Source organism: Gracilinanus agilis, chromosome 3, assembly GCF_016433145.1.
Source record: "Gracilinanus agilis isolate LMUSP501 chromosome 3, AgileGrace, whole genome shotgun sequence".
Taxonomy (NCBI): Eukaryota; Metazoa; Chordata; class Mammalia; order Didelphimorphia; family Didelphidae; genus Gracilinanus; species Gracilinanus agilis.
Genome location: NC_058132.1, coordinates 210,480,237 through 210,502,842, shown reverse-complemented (window position 1 = coordinate 210,502,842; position 22,606 = coordinate 210,480,237). Strand labels below are relative to the sequence as shown.

The 22,606-nt window shown below is 43.5% G+C and overlaps 1 protein-coding gene across 5 annotated transcripts in view; it reads right to left on the bottom strand.

The window, feature by feature from the left end:
• The window catches only part of GRAMD1B (GRAM domain containing 1B), a 242,464-nt gene that overhangs the window by 37,155 nt on the left and 182,703 nt on the right, over positions 1–22,606 (bottom strand). For 4 of the 5 annotated variants that reach the window (XM_044669654.1, XM_044669653.1, XM_044669655.1 and 1 more), the window contains exons 3-4: positions 15,339–15,549; positions 6,851–6,871 (exon numbers count right to left, since the gene is read on the bottom strand). In XM_044669654.1, coding sequence (XP_044525589.1) covers positions 6,851–6,871; positions 15,339–15,549 — 232 coding nt within the window. Of the gene's footprint in view, positions 1–6,850; positions 6,872–10,640; positions 10,665–14,155; positions 14,177–15,338; positions 15,550–22,606 lie in introns of all 5 variants that reach the window. The other variant, XM_044669656.1, reaches the window with a different exon arrangement.

Sequence of the window (22,606 nt, the reverse complement as noted above, 5' to 3'; positions counted from 1 at the left end):
CCATCTGCTTGACTCAATTGCCCTGGTACCCTCTTCTCCTCCACTTTCTCCTCAATCATCCCTTCTTCCCTTCAAATCACACTGCTGTGTAGGCAGTAGGCAACTGAATACCAGGTATTCAAGTACTTTTTTGGGAATTTGAGAATCAGAAAAGCAGAAGTTTCCAGGTTTTCTGTGGCACTGTTCTCTGACACCAATTATATGCCATTCCAAGGCCCTGGGGTAGTCATAACATGCTATTAAAATCACTATCAGAAAGAGAAGGCAAGTATACTGACCCATCCTTTCGGGGAAGGATATGCCCACCACAAAAAATACATCCATACTCTTAAGAGTATGAGCCCTTCTGTACTGCTTCTTGCTGAGTCTTCTGCAGTCCACTCAGACAGAAGAAATGGAAGATATCTTTCCCCCAAACCCTTCCTTTTGATCAGTCTGAAATCACCTTCCACTTTATTTTCCTCCCCCATTTTTTATTTGTCACTGCTTCCTCTAACCCTTCTCATCTCTTTCCTACTGTCTTAAGCTAAGGTCCCAATGGGTGACAGTCCTACGTGTCTATATGGGAACCCTTGGGGGAATATATGATATAAGAACATATAGTTCTCCCAGGCAGAGGAACTGTGGCTGGTAGAGGCTTCATGCCCATTTAACTTATAGAAAAGAAAGCATCTACTTCTCCTTAACTTCTCCATGCTTTCTTACCCAGTTTGCCATTTTTCTCTTTCCTCTCCCCAAGTCCTATTACTTTTCTCCCAAGTCTCTGGCTCTCTGGAATCAAAAAGAATGGTGTAGCAAATGGCCTGCCTCCCCCCCCCCCCCAAAAAAAAAAAAAACAATACATTTGAAATGCTTCTGCTCTGGTTATATTTGGAGTACAGTTTTCATTTTTGGGTGCCATGTTTTAGAAAGGATATTAAATAACGGCTAGGTCATGTTCAAAGGTAGGCAACCCAGACATGCTATATAAGGATCAATTCATGGTACTGGTGATTTTTAGCCTGGAGAGAGAACACACAACTGACTGAGGGGAGGGAGGGAGGGAGGTGAGACATCATAGCCTGGCTTCAAGTACCTAGAATGCTACCACATAGTTGAGGGATTAAATTTGTTCTGTTAAGTCCCAGGGCAATGTGTGGAAAACTGTGAAGAAGTAGATTTCAACTTCATATAAAGACCAACTTCCTAACAATTAAAACCATTTAAAAGTGGAGTAGGCTGCCTGAGGATGTAATTAGTTCTCTTTCACAGGATGTCTTCAGAGATTTTCCCTTGTCAGGACTGAAGCAGAGAGGATTCCTGCTCCAGTGTTTGAAGACCTCCAAAATCCCTTCCAACTTTTGAGACTCTAGGACCAGTGTGGAGAACTTGCAAGAGGGGTGCTTTCCTGGTGCTCAGTCTAGGCTGGGCTCTCTCTCATATCTAAGAGGACTTGGAGATGCTTTTCTTGGACTTCAGGACCCTAAGCAATGCTAACTTACTATCCTAATGGGCCAGGCTCCTGACAGGTCTTTCTTTGGTCCTATATCCAGTACAACCCAAATCTTAGTCACTTGGAGAGATTCTACCCCAGGTGCTGGCATCTTACTCTTCAGGGCAACTATATGAGAGACAGCATGCTGGCATTGGTCCCATTCCCTCCCTCCAACACCTGCTTTGGGAAAAGTTAGCTAAAAGAACTAAGAAAGGAAAGGCAGAAGAAAAAGGAGAGGCAGAAGGAATCAATCTAGAAAGTCTGGCATTATAGATGCAGCACTTAAGTAGGGAAAGGGAAGGGAACAAGCATTTTATTAAGTACCTACAATGTGCCAGGCACTAAGCTAAGTACTTTACAAATATTATCTCATTTGATCCTCATAACAATCCTGGGAGATAGGCATTATTATTATCCCCATTGTAAAGTTGAGGAAATTGAGGCAGATAAAGGTGAAGTGACCTGCCCAGGGACCCAGAGCTATTTAAGTATATGAGGTTGGATTTGAACTCAGGACTTCCTGACTCCAGGCCCAGCACTCTATCCACTGTGCCACCCAACTGCCCCCTTGATTGGGAGGATCACACAGGCTCAAAGGGGAATATCAAGAAAACCAGTTCAAAGCAGCATGGCCAGGGCAAGGGTCTGCTAATGGAATCACAGGAGGACTCTTAAAAGGGTCAGCATGACTTTCTGATGCTCTCTGATGTAGGCTCAGGCATCCATGAAAGCTGGGACATTGGCAGGTATCTAGGCACAGGTTGAAGCCTGTGGGTGAGGTCTGAAGCCAGCATATAGGGAAGTATGGGCACAGATTGGTATAGGCAAATAGTCAGTAGGTTTGCCTGGAAGAAGACACTGACTTCCCCAGGTTGGCTCTAGCCATTAGGTTAGGGAGAATGTGACTATCTTACGGCATGGGCAGGGTTTCACTTCCACCATATATCCTCATTTGGGGCTAAGGCCAGAATAGGGCCAGCTGGCAGGGCCCTCCAAAAGAGGCTGGTCTTAGAGGGGGAAAGGGGCAGCCCACCCAGCCCAATTCCCAGAGCTGCTTTCAGCTGGCCCCTTGAGGGCACTATGGACTACAATAAGTACACAGAAGGCAGCCAGTGCTTACTCTCCGGATGTGCTGTCTCTCATGCTGAAAAACACATGGAGAAAAAAAAACAGAAAGATAAGAAAGAAAGGATATCAAACATGAGAAACACAGAGACTGAGCAGCATGCAGCAGAACAGGGTTCTCTGAGGGGCCCAGGCCTGACTGGCACTCCTGATCGCCTTCCCACAAGACTTGTCTAGCTCCTCCTTAGGAACAGAGACCCCCATCCATGTGTTCTTCCTCCCATCTGTCTCCTCCTTCAACCAGTCCTTTAGCTCTGTCCCTCCCTCTCCCATCCCACTTCGCTCTGCTGGCAAGTACACAGACCCCAACAGGATAGAAATAGAGAAAAGTAGGACTGGGAGTCTTTAGCAAACAAGGGGGAGATACCACAATTGGAGGCCCTGAGCTAAATAGATAAGAAAATGGTTTTATGTGTTTTTTTTTCATTTTTGCTCTTTTTTGGGGGGAAGGTGTATTTATAAATGAATGTGTCTATATGTATTTAGTGGGCAGGACAAGAAGAAAGAGGAAGAGGGGGAAAGTCTGATCATGGTAGGTCCAAATTCTCTGTCATGTCTGGGTCACTGGAGGAAATCTCTAGTGTGAAATTATATGTAGGAAGGATGTAAGCAATAATTTAAGGTTCCTTTGAAAAGAGCCCACAGCGAGCTAATGATTTGTGATGGGTAAATAATCAAGAATGAATTCATTTGGCAGCCCAGAGTAGGCTACCACTGGAGGCAGAAGAAAAAGGCCAGTTTGTTTGGAAGGAATGGTGTATAAGGATCAAACAGAAGGAGATGCAGCTCTTCGGCAAGTTTCTAGCTTCTAGTCATGGAATCTATTCAGCATCTCAAATTGGACCACTGGATTATCTTCCAACATGTCTGCTCATCATTTGAACTTCAGGGGTTTAGGATCCCAAACAAGAATATTTGAGAAACAGTGCTCCCCAACATTTGGGTCACTGATTTTAGAACCCAGTCCCTCACCTCTTTCTGATCTAGAGATATGATCTAGCTCTGATGACCCCCCCCCCCATATACGTATTTCTTGCTGACAGTCATTTTGTCCCATTCATGCTCAGAAACTGAGGTAAAAGAATATGGCAGGGCAATTGAAAGGGAAAGAGAGAAGAGGGGAAGAAAACTAGAAGGGAAGGATTTGGGAAGAAGGGGAAGAGAAAAAAAAGCAAGCAAGGCAGAGAAAAAGGGGGAAAGGAGAGGAACAAGGAAGAAAAAAGAAAGGATAGGAGACAAGGGGGAGAATAAAAGTGAAAAAAATCAGAAAAGTCCATAGGACAAAGAAAAAGAGAAAGAAGAGGAGGGGAGAGATTAGAGGCATGAGAGAGGTGGGTCTGCCAAATTCTGATAAGAAAACAATTTTAATCCTTCAGTTAGTCATTGCATCAGCTTTTTTTTTTTCCCCCATTCCTTCTGGGGGGTATAGCACACAGTGCCCATGGAAACAGGGTGGAAGTCAGGTGTTATAGAAATGTCTGGCATCCCAAGAGTAAGCTTGGATTAGTCAAACAGATTGATTGTCTTGGGTGTTCAGCTCCTGGGAAAGCCAGCTATCCACCCAACCCCCACCTCAATCTCTAAACAAAAGGGGCTTTTTTTCCTCTTTGGTTAGTGACCTTGTTCTGAATAAGTGGGTAAAGGAAACAGAGGTCAAGTGCCAGAGTCACTGTATTGGCTTCAGGAATGGGGTAAGGCATAGGGGGAAGAGGGCAACCTGGAATGGAACACTCAATTTTCTTTTTCCCATCCCAGCCAAAACTAAAGGAAGAAAAGAGACCCCACCAGCCTCCCCTTCTGCCTTCTAGGGATTGACTGTGAAACTAAGGACCATAAGCCCCTAAACTCAGTTCAGTATGGGCTAGATACTTAATAGCACAGTAGAACAAACTTTAAAATCTCACAGGAATTGATTTGTGCCTGATGTTAGAACATCATTGCACATAAACATGGATACACAAAGCCTATATTGATTTTGGCCCACGTCCCTACAACTGCACTGAGGCCCTAATTCTTGCTCTCTCTCCTTGCCAAGGGTTCAGTACACTACCTCTTACTTCCCTCCCCTCAAGGGGGAATATCTGTTCTAATATTATTTTATTACCTTCTTCCTTTCCTCCCAGACTAGCCTTATATAAGGCATATAAACACTATCTCTTTAGGGTGGACAAAGAACTGCAAAAGCAAAGGAAATGGGAGATGGCCTTTTTTCAGAAACAGCTTCCTGCTCCAGATTTCTGGGAGAAGAGACAAGGTAATACAGAGAAGGCTGAGGAGAGCAAATGGGCTCAATTAGGATGGAGGTTAGGGATTAAGAAGCAGGTAAAGCACAGAATGAAGTCAAACCAGGTCCCTTTGACTCCTGTCTCCTAATATAAATCCCTATTGTGCCACCCCAAAGGACAAAGTACAGTTGGGCAGGGAGCTCAGTTGGGTAACTTGCCAACAGCACTCCAGAGGAAAGATCAAAATCTTGAGAGCCTTGTTTCAACATGACCAAAGAGATGACACCTCTTTCAGGACCATCTGTTCCTCAGATATAGATGAGGAAGTGAAGAGAAGTGTAGAATGATGGGCTCCAATATTTTTCTCCCCTAGACCTAGACGGTTATAAATGAGTTCCTAGAAGGTCAAAACTATTCTATTCAGCCATATTTCTCATCTTTTTCCTCCTGCCACCCTCTCCATGCCTTATCGACCCTTAAAACGCACATTTCTTAAATAAACAGAAAAACAAATAAATAAACAAACAAACAAGCAAACAAACAAATAAATAAATAAATGAGCAAATAAATAAATAAATAGAAAAAAGGTTAATTTCTTCTTCCTTTTCCCCCCCCTAGTATAGAGAACAAAATTGGCTTCTGAATCAGGAAAGACACTGTTCAGGATGAAAGAGTTCAAATCCTGCCTTTGACACATATTTCTTATGTGACCCAGGGATAGCCATGACCTTTCTAAGGTCCAAGAGCCTCACTAAGAATAGCGATTGCAGAAAATCTGCTAACTTCTCTTTGTAGGGGAAGTTATTCACCAAGTGCTACTAACACCATTAAAATCATAGGTCCAGTCATTAAAATAAATATTTAGTTCTCTATTTCCTCTCTTTTCTTTCTAGTTAATTTAAAAATCTTCCTTTCCCTCTAGTTTCTTATTTTCATTAATTTTCTCTTACTATATATACCTCTTTCTTCCTAAGAATATTGGTCTTGCTTTTTGTTCTCTTCTTTATTTCTCTTTCCTGGCAATTTATTCTGAATTTTATGCTCTGACTCATGAGCTATGTACCTTTATTTATTGACTTAAAAAAAAAATTCTTACCTTCCATCTTAGAATCAATTCTGGGTATTGGTTTCAAGGCAGAAGAGTGGTAAGGGCTAGGCAATGGGGGGGAGGGGGGGTTAAGTGACTTGCCCAGGGTCACACAGCTAGGAAGTATCTGAGGCCACACTTGAATCCAGAACTTCCAGTATCTAGGACATTCCCTCAATATACTGGGTCACCTAGCTGCCCTTTTAAAATTTATTTATTCCTTCTTTTTTTTTTAATCCTTTTCTTCTGTCTTAGAAATCCAGGACCTCCCATCTCTAAGGTCTGGCTCTTGATCCATTGAGTTATATAGCTGCCCCCGACTTATTTATTCTAAATTCTCTTGGTGTGTCCTTCTTAAGTAAAAGCTTTGAGCTCTCCTTTAAACCAATTTCCATGCTATTGCCAGTCCCATTTTCCCTTTTTAATTCAATGCCTTATTCCTCAAAATATAAATTTATGAGGTAAACTATGCTACACGGTAGAAATCACCCTGCACCTCAAATCATGTGGCCCAGCTCCCCCTCCCCTTACAATGATCACTCATCTTTCCAAAAGCCTACTTTGCTTCCAATCCTAGACCCCTCTCTCTGCTATCCTTCAGTAGTCTAGCACTAGGACTCTGCCTTCATCCAGAAAACCATTTTGTCCACTGAATTATCCATCTCTCTAGCAATGACCAGTGAGCCCAAACTAAGAGCAAAGCACTAGCTTCCTTTTGACATCCTTGAATAACCCTGTGCCAAATGTATCCTGGATTAGGGTATTGAAGGAGTGGATGGGTGAGGAGAAAACCTCCACTTCCCTGACCTCCATGTCTGTAGTCCTAGGATGAAGGCCAAGCTGATCTCCAGACCATCTCATTGCCCATTGCCTCCCACAACACCCTCCCACCCACCCACCTTGCATGTCCCCAGAGTGAAGAGAAACACGAGTACTTACGTTATACCAACTCTGGCTTTTCTGAAAGGACAAAATAAAAGAGAAGGTAAAATTAGTTAGGCTAGAGATGGTACAATTGGCCAGAGCATCAAAGGCTCAAGGCAGTGGGGATGGGGAAGTGTCAGGGCAGTTACACGAACAGCAGAGGAAGGTAGGGGAGGCAGGAGTCCCAAAGCAGTTTAATATCCATTCTATGGGCAAAGGGAGGTCCTCCTTTTTTCAAGGTGAGGGAGTCAAGGGCCCCTGAAAAGAGCTATACCCCCATCCCAGAGCAATGCATGCTGGAATCCCCAGTGAAGCTGGGGTGGCAGCCGGATAACAGCCCCAGCAATAGCCAGAAGAACACAGACAGGCTTCCCCATCAGAAACCCCAGGGTCTTCTGATCGAGGACAGGGATGCTCTCTGTGGGCATCAGGGACCTTGCCCTAAAGCTGTCCAAGCCGGAGCAAAGTACAGAGAGAACCTCCACCCACCCTGCGCTCCAAGGCAGCCCCTCTCTAGGGTGGGTGGGATGGGAGGGCAGTCCTGTGGGTGGGACTGCTGCATGCAGGCTCCCTCATTCAAATCTTGATCTGAGAGAAAAGGAGGAAAGTTCCTGGCCTCCATTTCCTAGAGAATTTAGAAAACAAAACCAAGACTTGTCCTCTGGTATCCTATCTTCCAGCTCTGTGCAAAGGGTGCTTATCTATATGGGGGGGGAGGGGTGCCAAAGCCCTGCCAGAAAGAGGGAGAGGAAGCTGGTTTGGGATCCATAATAGAGTCCTCTGACTGAACTGACAATAAATATTTCTTAAGAGTCCTAGACAAGGGGGCAGCTGGGTAGCTCAGTGGATTGAGACTCAGGCCCAGAGATGGGAGGTTCTGGGTTCTGTTGTGAGGAAGATTAGTTATTGATTAAGAATTAAAGTTCATCTAGCAGGCTGGAGTTGGAGCATTCTAGGATAGAATGAAGGAGGAGGAAGTGTGTGACCCTGGGCAAGTCACTTAACCCCCACTGCCTATTAAAAAAAAAAAAAAAAGAGTCCTAGACAAAATCTTGCTCTCTCCCTTTTCTTGTGAGTTTGCAACCTTGCCCCTATCTCTAGGGACGGAGCCTGGGTAAGGTTGGCTTCCTCCACATCCACTAGCTTTGCTAGAGGAATCAGTGCCAAGGTGTCCCTGTTTCTTTCAGAATCAGAGAATTTCCTTGCGGTGAAAGATGGAAGAGGAAAGTCCCAGTTGGCTAGCTATTCCTCTAAGTCTCCAAGGGCAATGATAAATTTTTGGCTGAGTCTAATACTAGCTAGCCTCAGGAAGCTTGTCTTCTACATAATGTGGTGATGTGCTCATATGTGTCTGTGTAGTACAAAGAGGAGGGGGACGAAGACTATGAGTGGGTATGTGAAGTGAGGGCTGGAGCTGCTACCCACTGACCCTAAGATTTCTCGCCTCTCTCATCCCAAACATTTTAAAAATAAGAAAAGTCAAGACCAGCTCCTTCTTCCCTGGTTAAGGGGGATGATGAGAGCTTGAGACACAGTGAGCCAATACAACCCACCTCCTATATGTATTACTCAAGCAAGACTGGACTGCACAATAGGCACAAGTTCTAATCTTCCTCTTCCTGCTTTACAGGAACACCTTCTCCCCAATCTACACTCACTGTGTGACTCTAGGCAAGTCCCTGACCTCTGTTAGCATCAATTTCCTCATCTATAAAATGAGTATAATCATCTTTGTACTGACTATATTACTTGTTTTGATGATAGTGTGGTCAACTGTAAAAAGCTATAGGGAGAGAAAGTGGGTGTGTGGTTTCATTGAGAGATGAGGGACTCTATTTACCAATGGAGACTGGTACCTTCTTGGCAATGTATTGTGGGAAGCCAATAAGAGAATAGATAAAAATCTGAGATTCCTCTTTTGACCCCTTTTGTGGTCCTTGTGATTTCTTGTTGAAATGTATCGTGACCTTATTGAAAAGCTTTATGTTCCTATCAAACCTGAATTTAAAGAGTTAACACTTTTAACACAGCAAGGAATGCTGCTGCCTGTTATAGCCAAGGCCAAGATACTCCCCAAGTTGGCTTTCTGATAAGAACCTAGTCAAAATTCAGCCTTGGCCTTGGTCTATTCTGAAGTCAATGTTTTGTGTTGTAACTTCTGCGCATCTGCAAAGTTTTTTTTTTGGGGGGGGGGGGGGTTCTTTTGTGTGAAATGAGTCTTGAAACATATATAATAAACTCCAAGCTCCTGGAGCCAGAGCTGGAAGCATGAAGTAAAAGACATTTCCCTTGTCCTGTCCTTATTTCCTTATCAACTAAACTGTCATCAGATTATCAGAGATGATAAAGAGATCTCCACAATGTATAATCTTAACAAATTATATAAAGTGATGAGAATGATTTGCTTAGGATCACACAGTCAGTATGTATCAGAGGTGGGAACCTGAACTCAGGTCTTCTTGGATCCAAAACCAGTTCTCTCTATTACCTGCTGCCTTTCTAAAGCACTATATTAATGGAAATGACTGATGTATGGCACCATGTATGCAAAATGCTCTGGGATCATAAAGTAACATATAAAATAATGTAAGCTCACATTAATATTGTCCTATGTTTCACCCTGCCTAAAGTCATACTTTTGAGCAGCGAGGCAGGCTGACTCCTCGACTCCCTTCCTAGCCCAGATTTTCATAAGCCTACCCAATGTCACCTGACTTCACACACAGCAGTCTCTTCTTGCATCCTGAAGTTCTTAATTAACTGGGCAAAATCCAGCCAATCTTGAAAACCAATTTTCTCTTCCTGAAGAAGGCTGACACCACTTGAGATTATGGGATTAGCAACACTGTCTCTGTAGCTTGGCCAAGGTTAATTAGCTCTTCCTCTCTCCTTCCCTTTTGGTCTCTTTTTCTCTGTCTCTCTTAATTTGTCTCTAGCTCTCTTTCTCTGTCTCTGTCTCTGTCTCTGTCTGTCTCTCTGTCTCTCTCTTTCTCTGTCTCTCTGTCTCTGTCTCTGTCTCTGTCTCTGTCTCTGTCTCTGTCTCTCTCTCTCTCTCTCTCTCTCTCTCTCTCTCACACACACACACACACACACACAGAGGACCCTGCCATCTAAATTGATTCTCCTGTTTCTGTTTCCTACTTTATCAAATCTTGCCTTAGTGTGACATTGGGTCCAGCCTAGAAGAGGTTGGAGACATAATAATGGATAGTATAATATTAATTAATAATGGATACTATAATAACTAATAAATTCCATCACCTAGCTACTGAGGGCAAAAACAATAACAGCAAGTAAACAGGCTGTTCTCTGCTTTAATCCATCCAGATAAGCCTTAAATGCTTCTTTCCAAGTCTTCCTTTACCATAGGAGGTAAGGACCAGGAGGCAGGAGAGGGTCAAGGGAGGAAGGAAGAACATGGGGGGTGGATTCTGTTAGTGGCTTGAGAATCAGGGGATAGGACGTGGAACACTTTACTATTAGGCTACAGGGGAGGGGAGATGAGTAGAACCACTTTAATGACAGATCTATAGGAGAAGGATTCAGGGAGTGGGGATGGCAAAGGGGAGAGAATACTCTTTCACCTGCGGAAGCTAGGGAATAGCTAAAGCAGCCAAAGATGGATGGACAAAAGGATGAGAAGATGTCTTGGCACTGACTGCTGCCCTGAGAGCTGGAGGCATCTACTGAATACTATGGGAATGGGGTGGCAGTAAGTAGAGAGAAAAGGAAGAGGGAGGGAAGACCAGAGGATAACACTGGTAGCTGAACAGTCAGTGGGGGGTGAGAAAAAATGACTTCTTACTTTGATCAGGTTAAGTCTGTCATACTGGAAAGAAAATCAGAAAAATTAGAACTGAAGGGGGAAAAGAGGAGAACGTAAAACAAAGGAGAAGGGGGAGTCAGTGCCACAGAGGCCAAAGAAAAGAGTCACAGACTGGGCAAACACACTAAACACAGGTGGGACAGACCACGGGCAATAGGCTCAGGTCACTGAATTAGGGTGTGCAACATTTAAAGGACAGTTTTGCTGAAAGGGACCCAGCACTGGCTTAGGAACTAACAGTCTCTAGTGGGAAATGAGAGCTGGAATCAGGTTTCGAGGCTCCCTCTGGTGGATCAAAATGATCACTACAGAAGTGAGCATCTTGGAACACCTCGGCCACCTGAGATGCTCTGGGAACATACCCATTTCCATTGACTTTGGAGGGAAACTTTGTTAAGAGTCTAAAGCTGCACCTAAGCCAGAATCAGGCCTCAGTACTACTCAAGCTAAAGTCTGGTACTGCCTGAAAGAAGCAGGTCTGATTCATTTAGGGGATAAGGGAGGAAATAAAAAATGAGAAAGAGCACTCAGTTGGGGTACAAATTCTACCTTTGCTACTCTCTAGAGTGAGTCACTCTCTCAGACTCTCTGAGTCTGTTTCTCATCTGTAACATGACAGGGTTAGACTAGGTGATTTCTAAGGGCCTGTCCAGCTCTAGAGATAGGATAATCCTGTGATAGGACAGATGATGGCAAGACTTCCTTGATGGGGTAGTAAATGGGGAGGTAAGGAGATGAGGAGTAAAATAAGGCTATTCTGGATATTCTGTATGCTGCCCTGGTCCTCTCCAGATACTGTCTTAATACTCCTGAGAGACAGAGGATAGAAGAAGAGAGGATAAATAAACTATATTCTCACTCGTGGCTCCTCCTCCCCCATTTCTATAGCTTCTCCTTTCCTCATGCTATTTGAGAAAAACAATCACGTGGATTGTTCTCTTTGACCTGATAATGTTCTCTCCTTTTTCCTTGGGTACAATATACATTCTTTCCAATCTAATCTAATCTAATATCAGTGTATCCTGAAAATATCTTTCTCAGTTCTGTATTAGGAAGCAATGCCACCTAGATCAAGTCCTCATTATCCACAGTCATAGCTCACTCTTTGCCTCCAGTTCCATTCCCTCCAGTCCATCATCCTTATATTTTCCTGCTACCTACAACCTAAAATCCAAACTTTTGTTCTCTAGTCAGACTCTAACCAATCTTCCAGCTGCATCTCACACAATCTCTTCATGTGCTCTGCAGACCAACAAAACTAGAAGATACCCTGAATGCACCCTGAACTTTCTTCCCTCTAGGCTTGTGCTCATGAAATTACCTACAAATGGGATGCCTTTGCCATTTTCATTTTAAGTCTTAAGGACTGGCTCAAATATTATTACTTCCAGTATCCTTTCTAAGACTTCCCCTATTAGATTCTGAACTTTCAGAGAATTTAATGTGAACTTCTTTCATGAAGTTATAATTGTTTCTTTTGTGCTGTGTTCATTTGTCTTATCTCTCCTACTAGACTAAAAGTTCCATGAGGGCAGGGCCTATATTACTATCTTTGGATCTCCATCAAAAGTCAACTCCATTAACTTTTAGATAGTTTACTGTCCGACTGAATTGGTTGAATCACCGGTCCCACATTGTGATGGGTTCTAATCCAACACAACCTGTCCTGTCTATTAAAGTTTTACATATTTTTTAGGCCCAGCTCAGGTACCACCTTCTCCATGAAGCCTTTCCACCTAGACCCCACTATGCTTGTGTCACTCAAATGACATTTATCTCAAAGGGACTTCATTGTAGTTTTTTGACCATAAGTTCTATCTCCTTTACTAATACATAGGCCTCTGGACAGCAAGAAAACCACAGGGCCCAACACAAACAAGTTCTCAAGATAATAAATAAGACAAATTCGTAGCATCATTATTAGCTATCATGACTAAGCACCTTCCTTGTAGAGGATACTCTGAACTTCTGCTAGGGCTGGAAGCTAAGGAATTTTCTAAACAGAGATCCAAGGAAAAGGGGGGAATTCTGTTTAAGCAAGTATCTACTACTATGGGGAGCTCTTGACCTTGTTTAAGGTCTCTAGACCTCTGTCTATGATCTTGTTTAAGCAAGTATCTACCATGGAGAGCTCCAAGTTCTTTAGGGCTGACCTCTCCCCACTTTGGCTAGGTTGCTGGAGTTTATCATATTTCTTGAGTTTGGGAAGGCTGTTTGTGGTGACCTCGGCCAGATCCCTAACTTCAGGCATGGCTATACCATCTAAAGCCACGAAATGGGCCACTTTGCTTTAAATCTTGAAGGAAAGGGATTCTGCCATTTCTATACAGTAGAAACAGTGGTTCAGGCCCTGATTGTCATTTAATTAATACCTGTGTGATCTTGGGCAAGTTACTTAATCCCTAAGGGCCTCTGTTTTTTCATCTCAAATATGAAAAGATTAGATTATAGCCAAGGGAAAATTTTAAAAGGAAAAACAAAGAGTTAGCTCTAAATCTCTGGAGCCTGTGATCCAGTCCCAGGATCTCATAATTCTGTCTAAAAGATGTTTCTCACTGAAATCCTCCCTGTTGTATCTTAAGCCTCGTTTTTTTTTTTTTTCCACATTTTCTTCCACTGAGGGGGAGAGCAAGAACACATACTTTTCCCCTGAAAAAGCTTTTCAAATAGTAGAAGACTAAGTCCTCGGTCTTCTCTGCTTTATATGTTGTTGTTCCTTCTCTTCTCTTCCTTGGTCTGTTTGGCTAGTACTCATCCCTGGACTCCCTTCCAAGCTCCCCATATCCCTCTGATGCTATAAAGTCACTAGAGAGTATTCCACTCTTTTATATAGGGTCTTTCCATAACTATTTTCAGCTCACCAACCTCAGGGCACTGGTACGATGCCCTGCTAGGAGTGGGTACATTCCATTTCCCGATCGAGATCCAAGAGCCTAAGAATACCCATGTTCCATAGGACTGTGGGAGAAGGGGAGAAGGGATGTTGATATGGGATGCTTAAGCTGAGCTGCTCTGAAAGACTTGGTAAGGGGAGAGGGGATGTTCAGGTGGTTCTCTTGAGGTCACTGATATATAATATACTATTAGCCTCCCCCCCCAAACCCCTAATCCCAGCCAAGCCACCACAGGATGGTAGCTTCAGTCCCACAGGTGAGTCCCTCGTGAGGGAGGTACCCTTCAGCCACTGGTAGAATTCTGAACAATAGTCAGCGCCAGATAAGGAAGGAACTGAGGCTGTGTCTGGGAAGCAGGAAATGAATCAGTGGGTACAGTAATCCCAGGTGTGATGAGTGGGCCTGTTCTCAGATCTTGGGTACAACACAAATGGCCCCTCAGTGACTTCAAGCCAACCTGACAGGACAGAAATGGAACCTGCCCCTCTGGGTAAAGGACCAAGCAAGACAATTTCAGGGTTGGTTTGCTGAGCACTACAGATAGTTCTACTGCAGAGGGAAGAGAGAGAGAGAAAGACAGACAGAGAGATGGTGTCTTACTTTTGAGAGGCGCTTGTGAGACTAAGACCGAGCATGCAAGGAAAGGGTCAGGGAATGGAGAGGAAGGGGAAGAAGAACAAGAAATCAAGAGACAAAGTCAGGTGGGAAGAGAGCTCCCCAAACCCCTATTCCCAGATATTCCCACCCCCCTTCCCAGTGCTTGAGGGTCCAGGGATAAAGGGTAGTGGCCAGTGACCACAGACTTCCCACCCCATAAGCTCCTAAAATCAGGCTTTCTACCCTGATGTGCAACTAAACAAAAAAAAATGCCTCTGACCCTCCCTACCTCCCCAGGATTCCATACTAATGGCACTCGAAGAAGGCCCATATAATGTACTATCCAATCTTTGTGGTCCTAATGACTGATCACCACTCTCATGGTCAGGGGATCTCTGGAGCCCCAATTCTTCTCCTCTCAGTCACTCATCAATGGGTCCACTGAGCTCCCCTTGCCCTGTTCTAATTGGGGCCTCGGACCCTGGAAACTAAAAGTCCCCAGAATTCAGAGTCTGGGTGGAGGCGGGGTGCTAGGATACTGGAAAGGAGAAAAGGTAATGGTATATACTGTTCATTCCCTGTAGAACCCTTTTCTGTGAACACTGAGCTGACTGGCAGCAAGGGGATGGCAGAGGTTGAATGCTGAGTTGACTGGTAACAAGAGAATGACAGGTCCAGCAAAGAAAGGAGAATAAAGAGAACACATTAAAAAAAAGGGGGGGGGGCTTCCTGACTCCCTCTAGGAATGGAGGGCCCTTGGACAAGAGGCTTCCCTCAAGCCCATTTCCTGAAATGAGATCTGAGTAAGGTGAGGGGGAGAAGAAACTCTCCTCATTTCTAATAACTCCTGGGTCACTCCATCCCCCCAACCCCCTAGAGTCTACCGGATATCTCCCTACTGCAGGGAGGAAGGGGGCTCCCAGTCTAGCTCCTAGGTAAAAATAGGCTGACTCCCACAAGACTGGAGGGAAAACTGGCTTGTAGGCGTTATCTATTCATTCCTGCTGTGTTTAACCATCAATGTGTTTAGCAGTGACCATCCCTCCTTCCTGCATTTCCCCTGCCCCATTGGTGAGAATCTCAGGGATTTGGGGCCACCCAAATGGGTGCAAACCACGTGGCGCTCCCTGCCCCCTTCCCCATCTCCCCATTAGGTAGGCTGGGCAAGGAGTTTCTCCCCTCTCACCTTGGAGTTCTTGCTGCCACTCCGGCCAGACTGGGAAGAACAGCTGCGCTGCACCCCCTGCTCGGGTGTGGACGGGGACTTGTCCGAGGAGTGGTCCGAGCCCTTCTCCACCATGGTGTCTCCGTCTGGGTTCTGTGGGGTGGGCGAGCGGGACCGCTTGCGGAGGATGGGGGAGCAGGCAGGCGTGCTGCGGTTGGAGTTACTGGCAGTGCTGTAGGGGCAGATGGAGAGAGGGAGGAAGGGGGAGACAAAGCACAGTGACGTGAGTGAGTGAGGAGAAACAGAGAGATGCTGAGGTGAGCCAGCTCAGAGAACCAGTAAGAGCTGGGGTGAGGGGGCACTGGGAGAAAGAAGCCCAACTCAAGCGAGGGCAGTCGTACCCTGGTCAGACAGCAGAGGGAGGAGGTGTGCTGTCAGGTGCAAACAGAGCAATAGGAAGGAGGAAGTAGATGAATCCTTCAAGTTCCCACTTTGTGGCAGTATTATCATCACAACCAGTACTGGTGCCATCTTGCATTTAAATAGGGCTTTGTACTGCTCAAGGTATATTTATGGGGGAACTCATCTGATCTTCACAACTGGGTGAAATGGATTGAGAAGGTCCCTAAATTTTACCAATGAAGAAACTGGGGTGGCAGAGGTTAAGTATGGCCCAAGGTTGCAGAATTCCTGAGGAACAGAGCCAGAATTACACCTCAGCCCTCCTGATTTCTAACTACCTACATAGTGAGGCTTCCTCTTAAGTCATGGTTCTAGTTCCTCTACTGCTCAGTGCAGAGATAATCACAACAAAAACTTCTTCTCAGGCATTCCTATGTCCCCAACTAACGAAACATTCACCATACTATTCGTACTTTCTACCTCAAAAAAATTCATTTTTTTTTGCAAATGTTTATTAATTGATTTTGAGTCTCTCACCCTCTCTTTTTTCTTTCTGAAGTAGAAAAAGGGTAGGAAAGATAGGAAACAGAATAAAGAAGTAGGGGAGGCTTTCAGTTATGAACTTTTAAAGTATTTCTTTACATTTTCTTTTTCCTCCAGAAGTAATTTTAATAGTAGGAGGGGAAAGAGAAGTAGGGAAGGGAAAGGAGTCTGAAATAAATAAGATGGAGGAAAAGGGATACAGTTCAATTCAGCAAATATTATGTACCTATTGTGTGCAGCTAGGTGGCACAGTGGATAAAGTGCTAGGCCTAGAGGACAGGAAGACTCATCTAGCAAATCTAACCTCAGACACACTAGCTGTGTGACCTAGGGAAGGTCCTTAAATCTTGTTTGCCTCAGTTTCCACATCTGTAAAATGAGCTGAATAAGGAAATGGCAAACTACTCCAGTATTTTTGCCAAAGAAAATCCAAAAACAAGAATCAGACACAACTGAAAAAGGTTGAACTAAAACAATTGTATTTGCATAAATAAATGCCATGCTACATACTTGAAATTTTCTGAAATTTAGGATAAGACAGTTTCCAGTCCTGAAAGAGCTTGTTATCTAGTAGAGTGATAAGATGCAAACAGAGATAGCTATAGGAGGCATGTTCCATAATAAATGCAGTGAAGAATGAACCTGAAGACTCATATTTACACTGAGAAATGCTTTGGGAAATCTCCATCTCAAGCTTCCCCTTAGGGAACACTGGGCAGGAAAAAGAGCATTAAGATTTGCATAAAACAAAACAAAACACATCAAAATAAGCTTTAGCTTCAATCTTCCCATTCGGTTTATTTGCAAATGAAAATCCTCTTCCCAGCCTCCAAACTCCCACCTGTGGAGTGGTAATTTCTTATGTCTACAGGAAAGGGAAAAGGGAAAGGATCCAGGCCAAGAGAAACTGAAGAGAGAAGCTGGGGAAATATAAGGAGAATAAAAGCCAAAGGGGACAGAAGGAAAGAAAAAGGGAAACTGAGTTGAGTGTCTAGAGAAGTAGGAAGGAGCAAGGTACAAAAGAAGGTACCAGAGAAAGAAGATGACAAGAGAAGATAGCAAGGAAGAGAATGATAACATGGTGATAATATGATGATAACATGGTGAAAAAGAGAAACTTCCTAGATTTGGACTCGGTGTGCTCACTTTCAAATCCCATCCCTACCCTTTTCTGTGTGATCTTGGGCAAAGCACTTAACCTCTCAGGGCCTCCATTCCCTCAACTGTAAAATGAAGGATGCACTAAATCAGAGGTTCTTAATCCATTTTTGTATCACATATTCCCTTTGAAAGTCTGATAAAGCTTAAGGACCAATTCTCAGATTAATGTCTAAAAACTTTTCATAACTGAAGAAAATGCTAAGTTTCAAGTAAGGTTAGTGAAAATAATCTTTCCACATTCAAGTTCACAGACTCTCTGAAAACTATCCATAAATCTCCAAAAGATTAAGGATCCTCGATCAACTAGGTGATGTCTAAGCCTTAAATGTAGGAAATTCCTAGGCAAGACTCTCCAGTGTGCATGGCTTCCTCTTAGACCTACTCCTATTGCTGGCTAATTAGACCATAATCTTTGAGTGACAGACACACATCTGGGCTCTTTCCCAAGTGTCAGAGAGATGATGGCTTAAACTTTGCTTGGGTTAATTCAGTATAAACATTCTTGCTTCGTAGCTGGCATCCTGATGATTTCTCTCATGTTCACACCCTTGTTCAAAAGGAAAACCAAGTTAAGAGCCAGTCTCTGTGGCCTACTCTAATCCTATCACCACTGCTAGAAAAAGAGCTTCAAATGCAGGTGCTTCTTCAGGCTAGCATAAGAGAGACAGAACATCTGGCACTTTCAGGCAGGAGAGTAATGGAAAAGAAGGAAGTCTGTTATGAGAGACTCTTCATAGTCATTTAACCATTTCCCCATCCTGTATCCTAAAGTCAGAATAACAGAGAAGGGGCAGTTAGGTGGCTCAGCAGATTGAGAGCTAGGTCTAGAAATGGGAGGTCCTGGGTTCAAATTTGACCTCAGACACTCCCTAGCTGTATGATCCTGGGCAAGTCACTTAATGCTCATTGCCTAACCCTTGCCTCTCTTGTACCTTAGAACCAATACACAATACTGATTCTGAGGCAGAAAGTAAGGGTTTCTATTTTTTTTTTTTTTAATGTAATTGGGAAGGGCAGCTAGGTGGTTCAGGGGATAAAGAGCCATGCCTAGAGAAAGGAAGTCCTGGGTTCGAATCTTACCACAGACACTTCCTAGTTGTCATTTCAGCCCTATTGCCTAGCCCTTCCAGCTATTTTGCCTTGGAATTGATACTAAGTATCAATTCTAAGTCAGCAGGTAAGAATTTCTTTTTTCATGTAACTGGGAAAATATTTAACATAATTAATATACAATAAAACATAGGTAACATTATATTTTAACACTAAGTCAACATGTAGACCTTAGGGATCCTTATGTATGGCTCAGTGGCCCCCAATTCTATCTGAATTTAACACCACTAGCCAGATAACATTTGATTTAAATTCATTGTCAAAGGACATGAAGTTTTTGGTTTTTTGTTTGGTTGTCTTTTTTTTTTTTCAGATCAATCATACAATCACTCAATAAACATTTATTTTTATTTTTAAAAACCCTTCCCTTCTGTCTTAGAATCAATACTGTGTGCTGGTTCCAAGGCAGAAGAGTGGTAAGGATAGGCAATGGGGGTCAAGTGACTTGCCCAGGGTCATACAGCTGGGAAGTGTTTGAGGCCAGATTTTAACCTAGGACCTCCAGTGTCTAGGCCTGGCTCTCAAATCCACTGAGCCACCTGGCTGCTCTAACAAACATTTATTAAGGATCTACTATATATAAGGCACTGTGCCAGGCACTGAGGATGCCAGCCTTTTATATTCTATATATTTGATAATCAGAATTCTGTGCATATTCTCTCTCTCCATACATAATATATATATATGTATATATATATATATATATATATATATATATTCTATAGAGGGAGATAACATATACACATATAAGCACATAGCAAACCAAGAGAAGAAAAGGGAGAGGCACTAGCATCTGGAGAACAGGGGAACCAAAAAAGGCCTCTCGTAGAAGACTGCTCCCGACCCAAGCTTTAAAGGAAACTAGGAATTCCAAAGGATACATACAAGGAGAGAGTGCATTCCAGGGATGGAGGAGAGCCTGTGAAAAGGTTTGGAGATAGGAGATAGGAGTGTGTTGTGTGTAAGCAACCATAAAAAGGCCAGTTTAGCTGCATGCAGAAGTGTCTGGATGAATAAATCTGGAAAAGTAGGATGGAGTCAGGTTTGGAGGATTTTTAAATGTCAAAGGAGCTTGTGTTTGATCCTGGAGGTAACAAGGATCCACTGGAGCTCATCAAGCACGAAGAATGAATGAGCTGCGTTTAGGAATGGCACTTGGGCAGCTCTGTGGAGGGGAGAGGCCTGAGGCAAAGAGAGCGGTTAGGAGGTCAGTGAAGTGTCCAGCGGAGAGGTGATGAGGACCAGGAGTGGCTGTGTGACTACCAAGGGGGCACAGAATGCTGGAGATGGTGAGGACATGGCAACCAATTGGCTATGGGGGGTGAGGAACAGAGGATGTCTCCATGGTGGTGACCCTGGGTCAAGGATGGATGGCAGTCTCTACACCAGAAAGAAGGACATCCAGAAGAAATGTAGATCTGGAAGTAAAACGAATGGCTTCTGTATTGGACATGTGGCGTTTGAAAGAGCATTAAGGCATCCAGATTGTAATGTCCAAAAGGCAATTGGTGATATGGACCTCAGGAATGAGAGGGAGACAAAGAAGACATACAAATCTGAGAATCGTTTGTATAGAGAGGGTCACTGAACTCATGGGAGCTGAGGAGGTTAATGAGAAAGAATTATGTGGGGAGGAGACACAGGTTGGAGCTTATGTCCTGTGTCTTACAACAGCAGGTAGGGGTGAGATAAGAATGATTATGCTAAGGGACAGAGAGGTGGATCGAGAGCTAGAATTAAAGATGGGAGGTTCACATGTGGTCTCAGACACTTCCTAGCTGTGTGACCCTGGGCAAGTCACTTAACCTATTGTCTAGCCCTTACCACTCTTCTGCCTTGGAACGGATACACAGTAGTGATTCTAAGATGGAAGGTATGGGTTTTTTTTTAAAGACTATGCTACATAGGATATTAGAGAATGAGGAGAATCAAGACAGAATATCATAAAAAGCTCCCAGAAGAGTCCAGGAAGTCAAGAGCATTAAATAAAGCAGAGAAGTCAAGGATGAAGACTGAGAGACATCATTATTCATTTGGGCAAAACTCACTGTGAGTTGTTTTTTTTTTTTTTTTTTGCTCAGTTTGCTAAGACTTAACATATAGTTATATCTGGAGTCAGAATGATCTGAGTTCAAATCTATCCTCAAATACTTACTTGCTGGATGACTCTGGTGCTAGTTACTTAACTGCTGTCTGCCTCAGTTTCCTCAATTATACCATGGGGACAATAATAGTGCCTATTTCTCAGAGTTCTTGTGAGAATCAAATGAGACAATATTTATGAAGCATACAACACTTCTTTCCTTTCTTTCCTTCTTTCTTCCTTCCTTCCCTCCCTCCCCTTTCCTTTCCTCATTCTCTCCTTCCTTCAATAAAACCAGGTTACTTCAAGGATTTTACTATTGTTACTGCTCCCACCACCAATGCAGATTTCAGTAATTCTAGTGATGAGCCTGTGTATTCTTAGCTACCTTGGGAAGGGGGCGGGGGATAGGTGATGCAGTGGATAGAGTGCTTGAGCCTGGTGTCAGGAAAGCTCACCTTCTTGAGTTCAAATCTAAACTCTAACGCTTAGTAGCAATGTGACCCTGAGCAAGTCACATAACCCTGTTGGCCTCAGTTTCCTCATCAGTAAAATGAGCTGGAGAAAAAAATGTCAAATGCTTCTAGTATCTCTGCCAAGAAAATTCCAAGTCGGGTCACAAAGATTTGGGTATGATCGAAACAACTAAACAACAACTACCCTGGCAGGTCTTCATAAAAGAATCAGACTCCATGCCCATATTTAGAACATTTTTGGCTTAGGAGTGAACATCTGCCAAACCCTGTGCTCTACTGGCAAAGTCTTGAGATTTCAGATTCACCTCCAAACCACAATTAAGCTTCACAAAAAAAAAGAACTCTCATTCAACACCATCATATTACCTTCCTAAAATAGTGATTGTATCATGCCACTTCCCAGTTCAAGAACAAAGAACAGTTCCTTCCTTTAAAAAAAAAAACAAAACCTTTACCTTTCATCTTAGAATCAATACTAAGTAAGTATTGGTTCAAAGACAGAGGCAGTGGGGGTTAAGTGACTTGCTCAGGGTCACACAGCTTGGAAGTGGAAATTTATTTTCTATCTTTAACATGTCTCTGAGGACATGGCATGCTTGTTCCTACTACTTTGTTTTTGCTTATGCCCAATTCTCTGCTTAAAATGCACTCCCCATCACTTCTTTTATTCTAAACTCTACTCATCTTTCAAAGTCTGGTTACAATTCCACTTTCTCCATGATGCCCACAATGATCTCTCTCTTTATCCTACTATTATTATATCCATACACAATTTAGTCCCCATTTATCCTCCATGATGGGGACCATGGATAGTGCTTTAAAGATCATCTAGTCCAGTGATGGGCAAACTTTTTAAAGAGGGGGTCAAAGGAAAGGAAATGCTCATCTGTCAGTCTGTTTCTAAGGCAACTCTTTCTAAGTTTCATTATATTGTATCCTACTCGTTGTATTCGTCAGATTAGGAATAATGTCACGCTGCTCAGGGGGCCCCATCTGGCCTGCCGGCTATAGTTTGCCCATCACTGATCTAGTCCAATCCCTTCCTTTTCCAGGTAAGGCTAAGAGGTGAAGGAGACAGAGCTAGTGAATGGCACAACTTAGGCTACAGAGTCTTTAGACTGTGTCTGTGTCATTTGTTTTTTATTAAACCCTTACCTTCTGTGCATTGGCTCCTAGGTGGAAGAGTGGTAAGGGTGGGCAATGGGGGTCAAGTGACTTGCCCAGGGTCACACAGCTGGGAAGTGGCTGAGGCCGGATTTGAACCCAGGACCTCCTGTCTCTAGGCCTGACTCTCAATCCACTGAGCAACCCAGCTGCTGGGTCTGTGTCATTCTATATCCTGCAGGGTCCCGCATGTAGTAAGGTTGATATTGATTATTAATAGATACTTGTCCCTTATCTTTGCTCTTCAACAGACCTATCAACAAGTATTTATCAAATGCCTACAATATGCCAGGCACCAGGCAAGGCACTGGGAATAAAAGCATCATTTCATTCCCCTCCTGGCTCTGCTC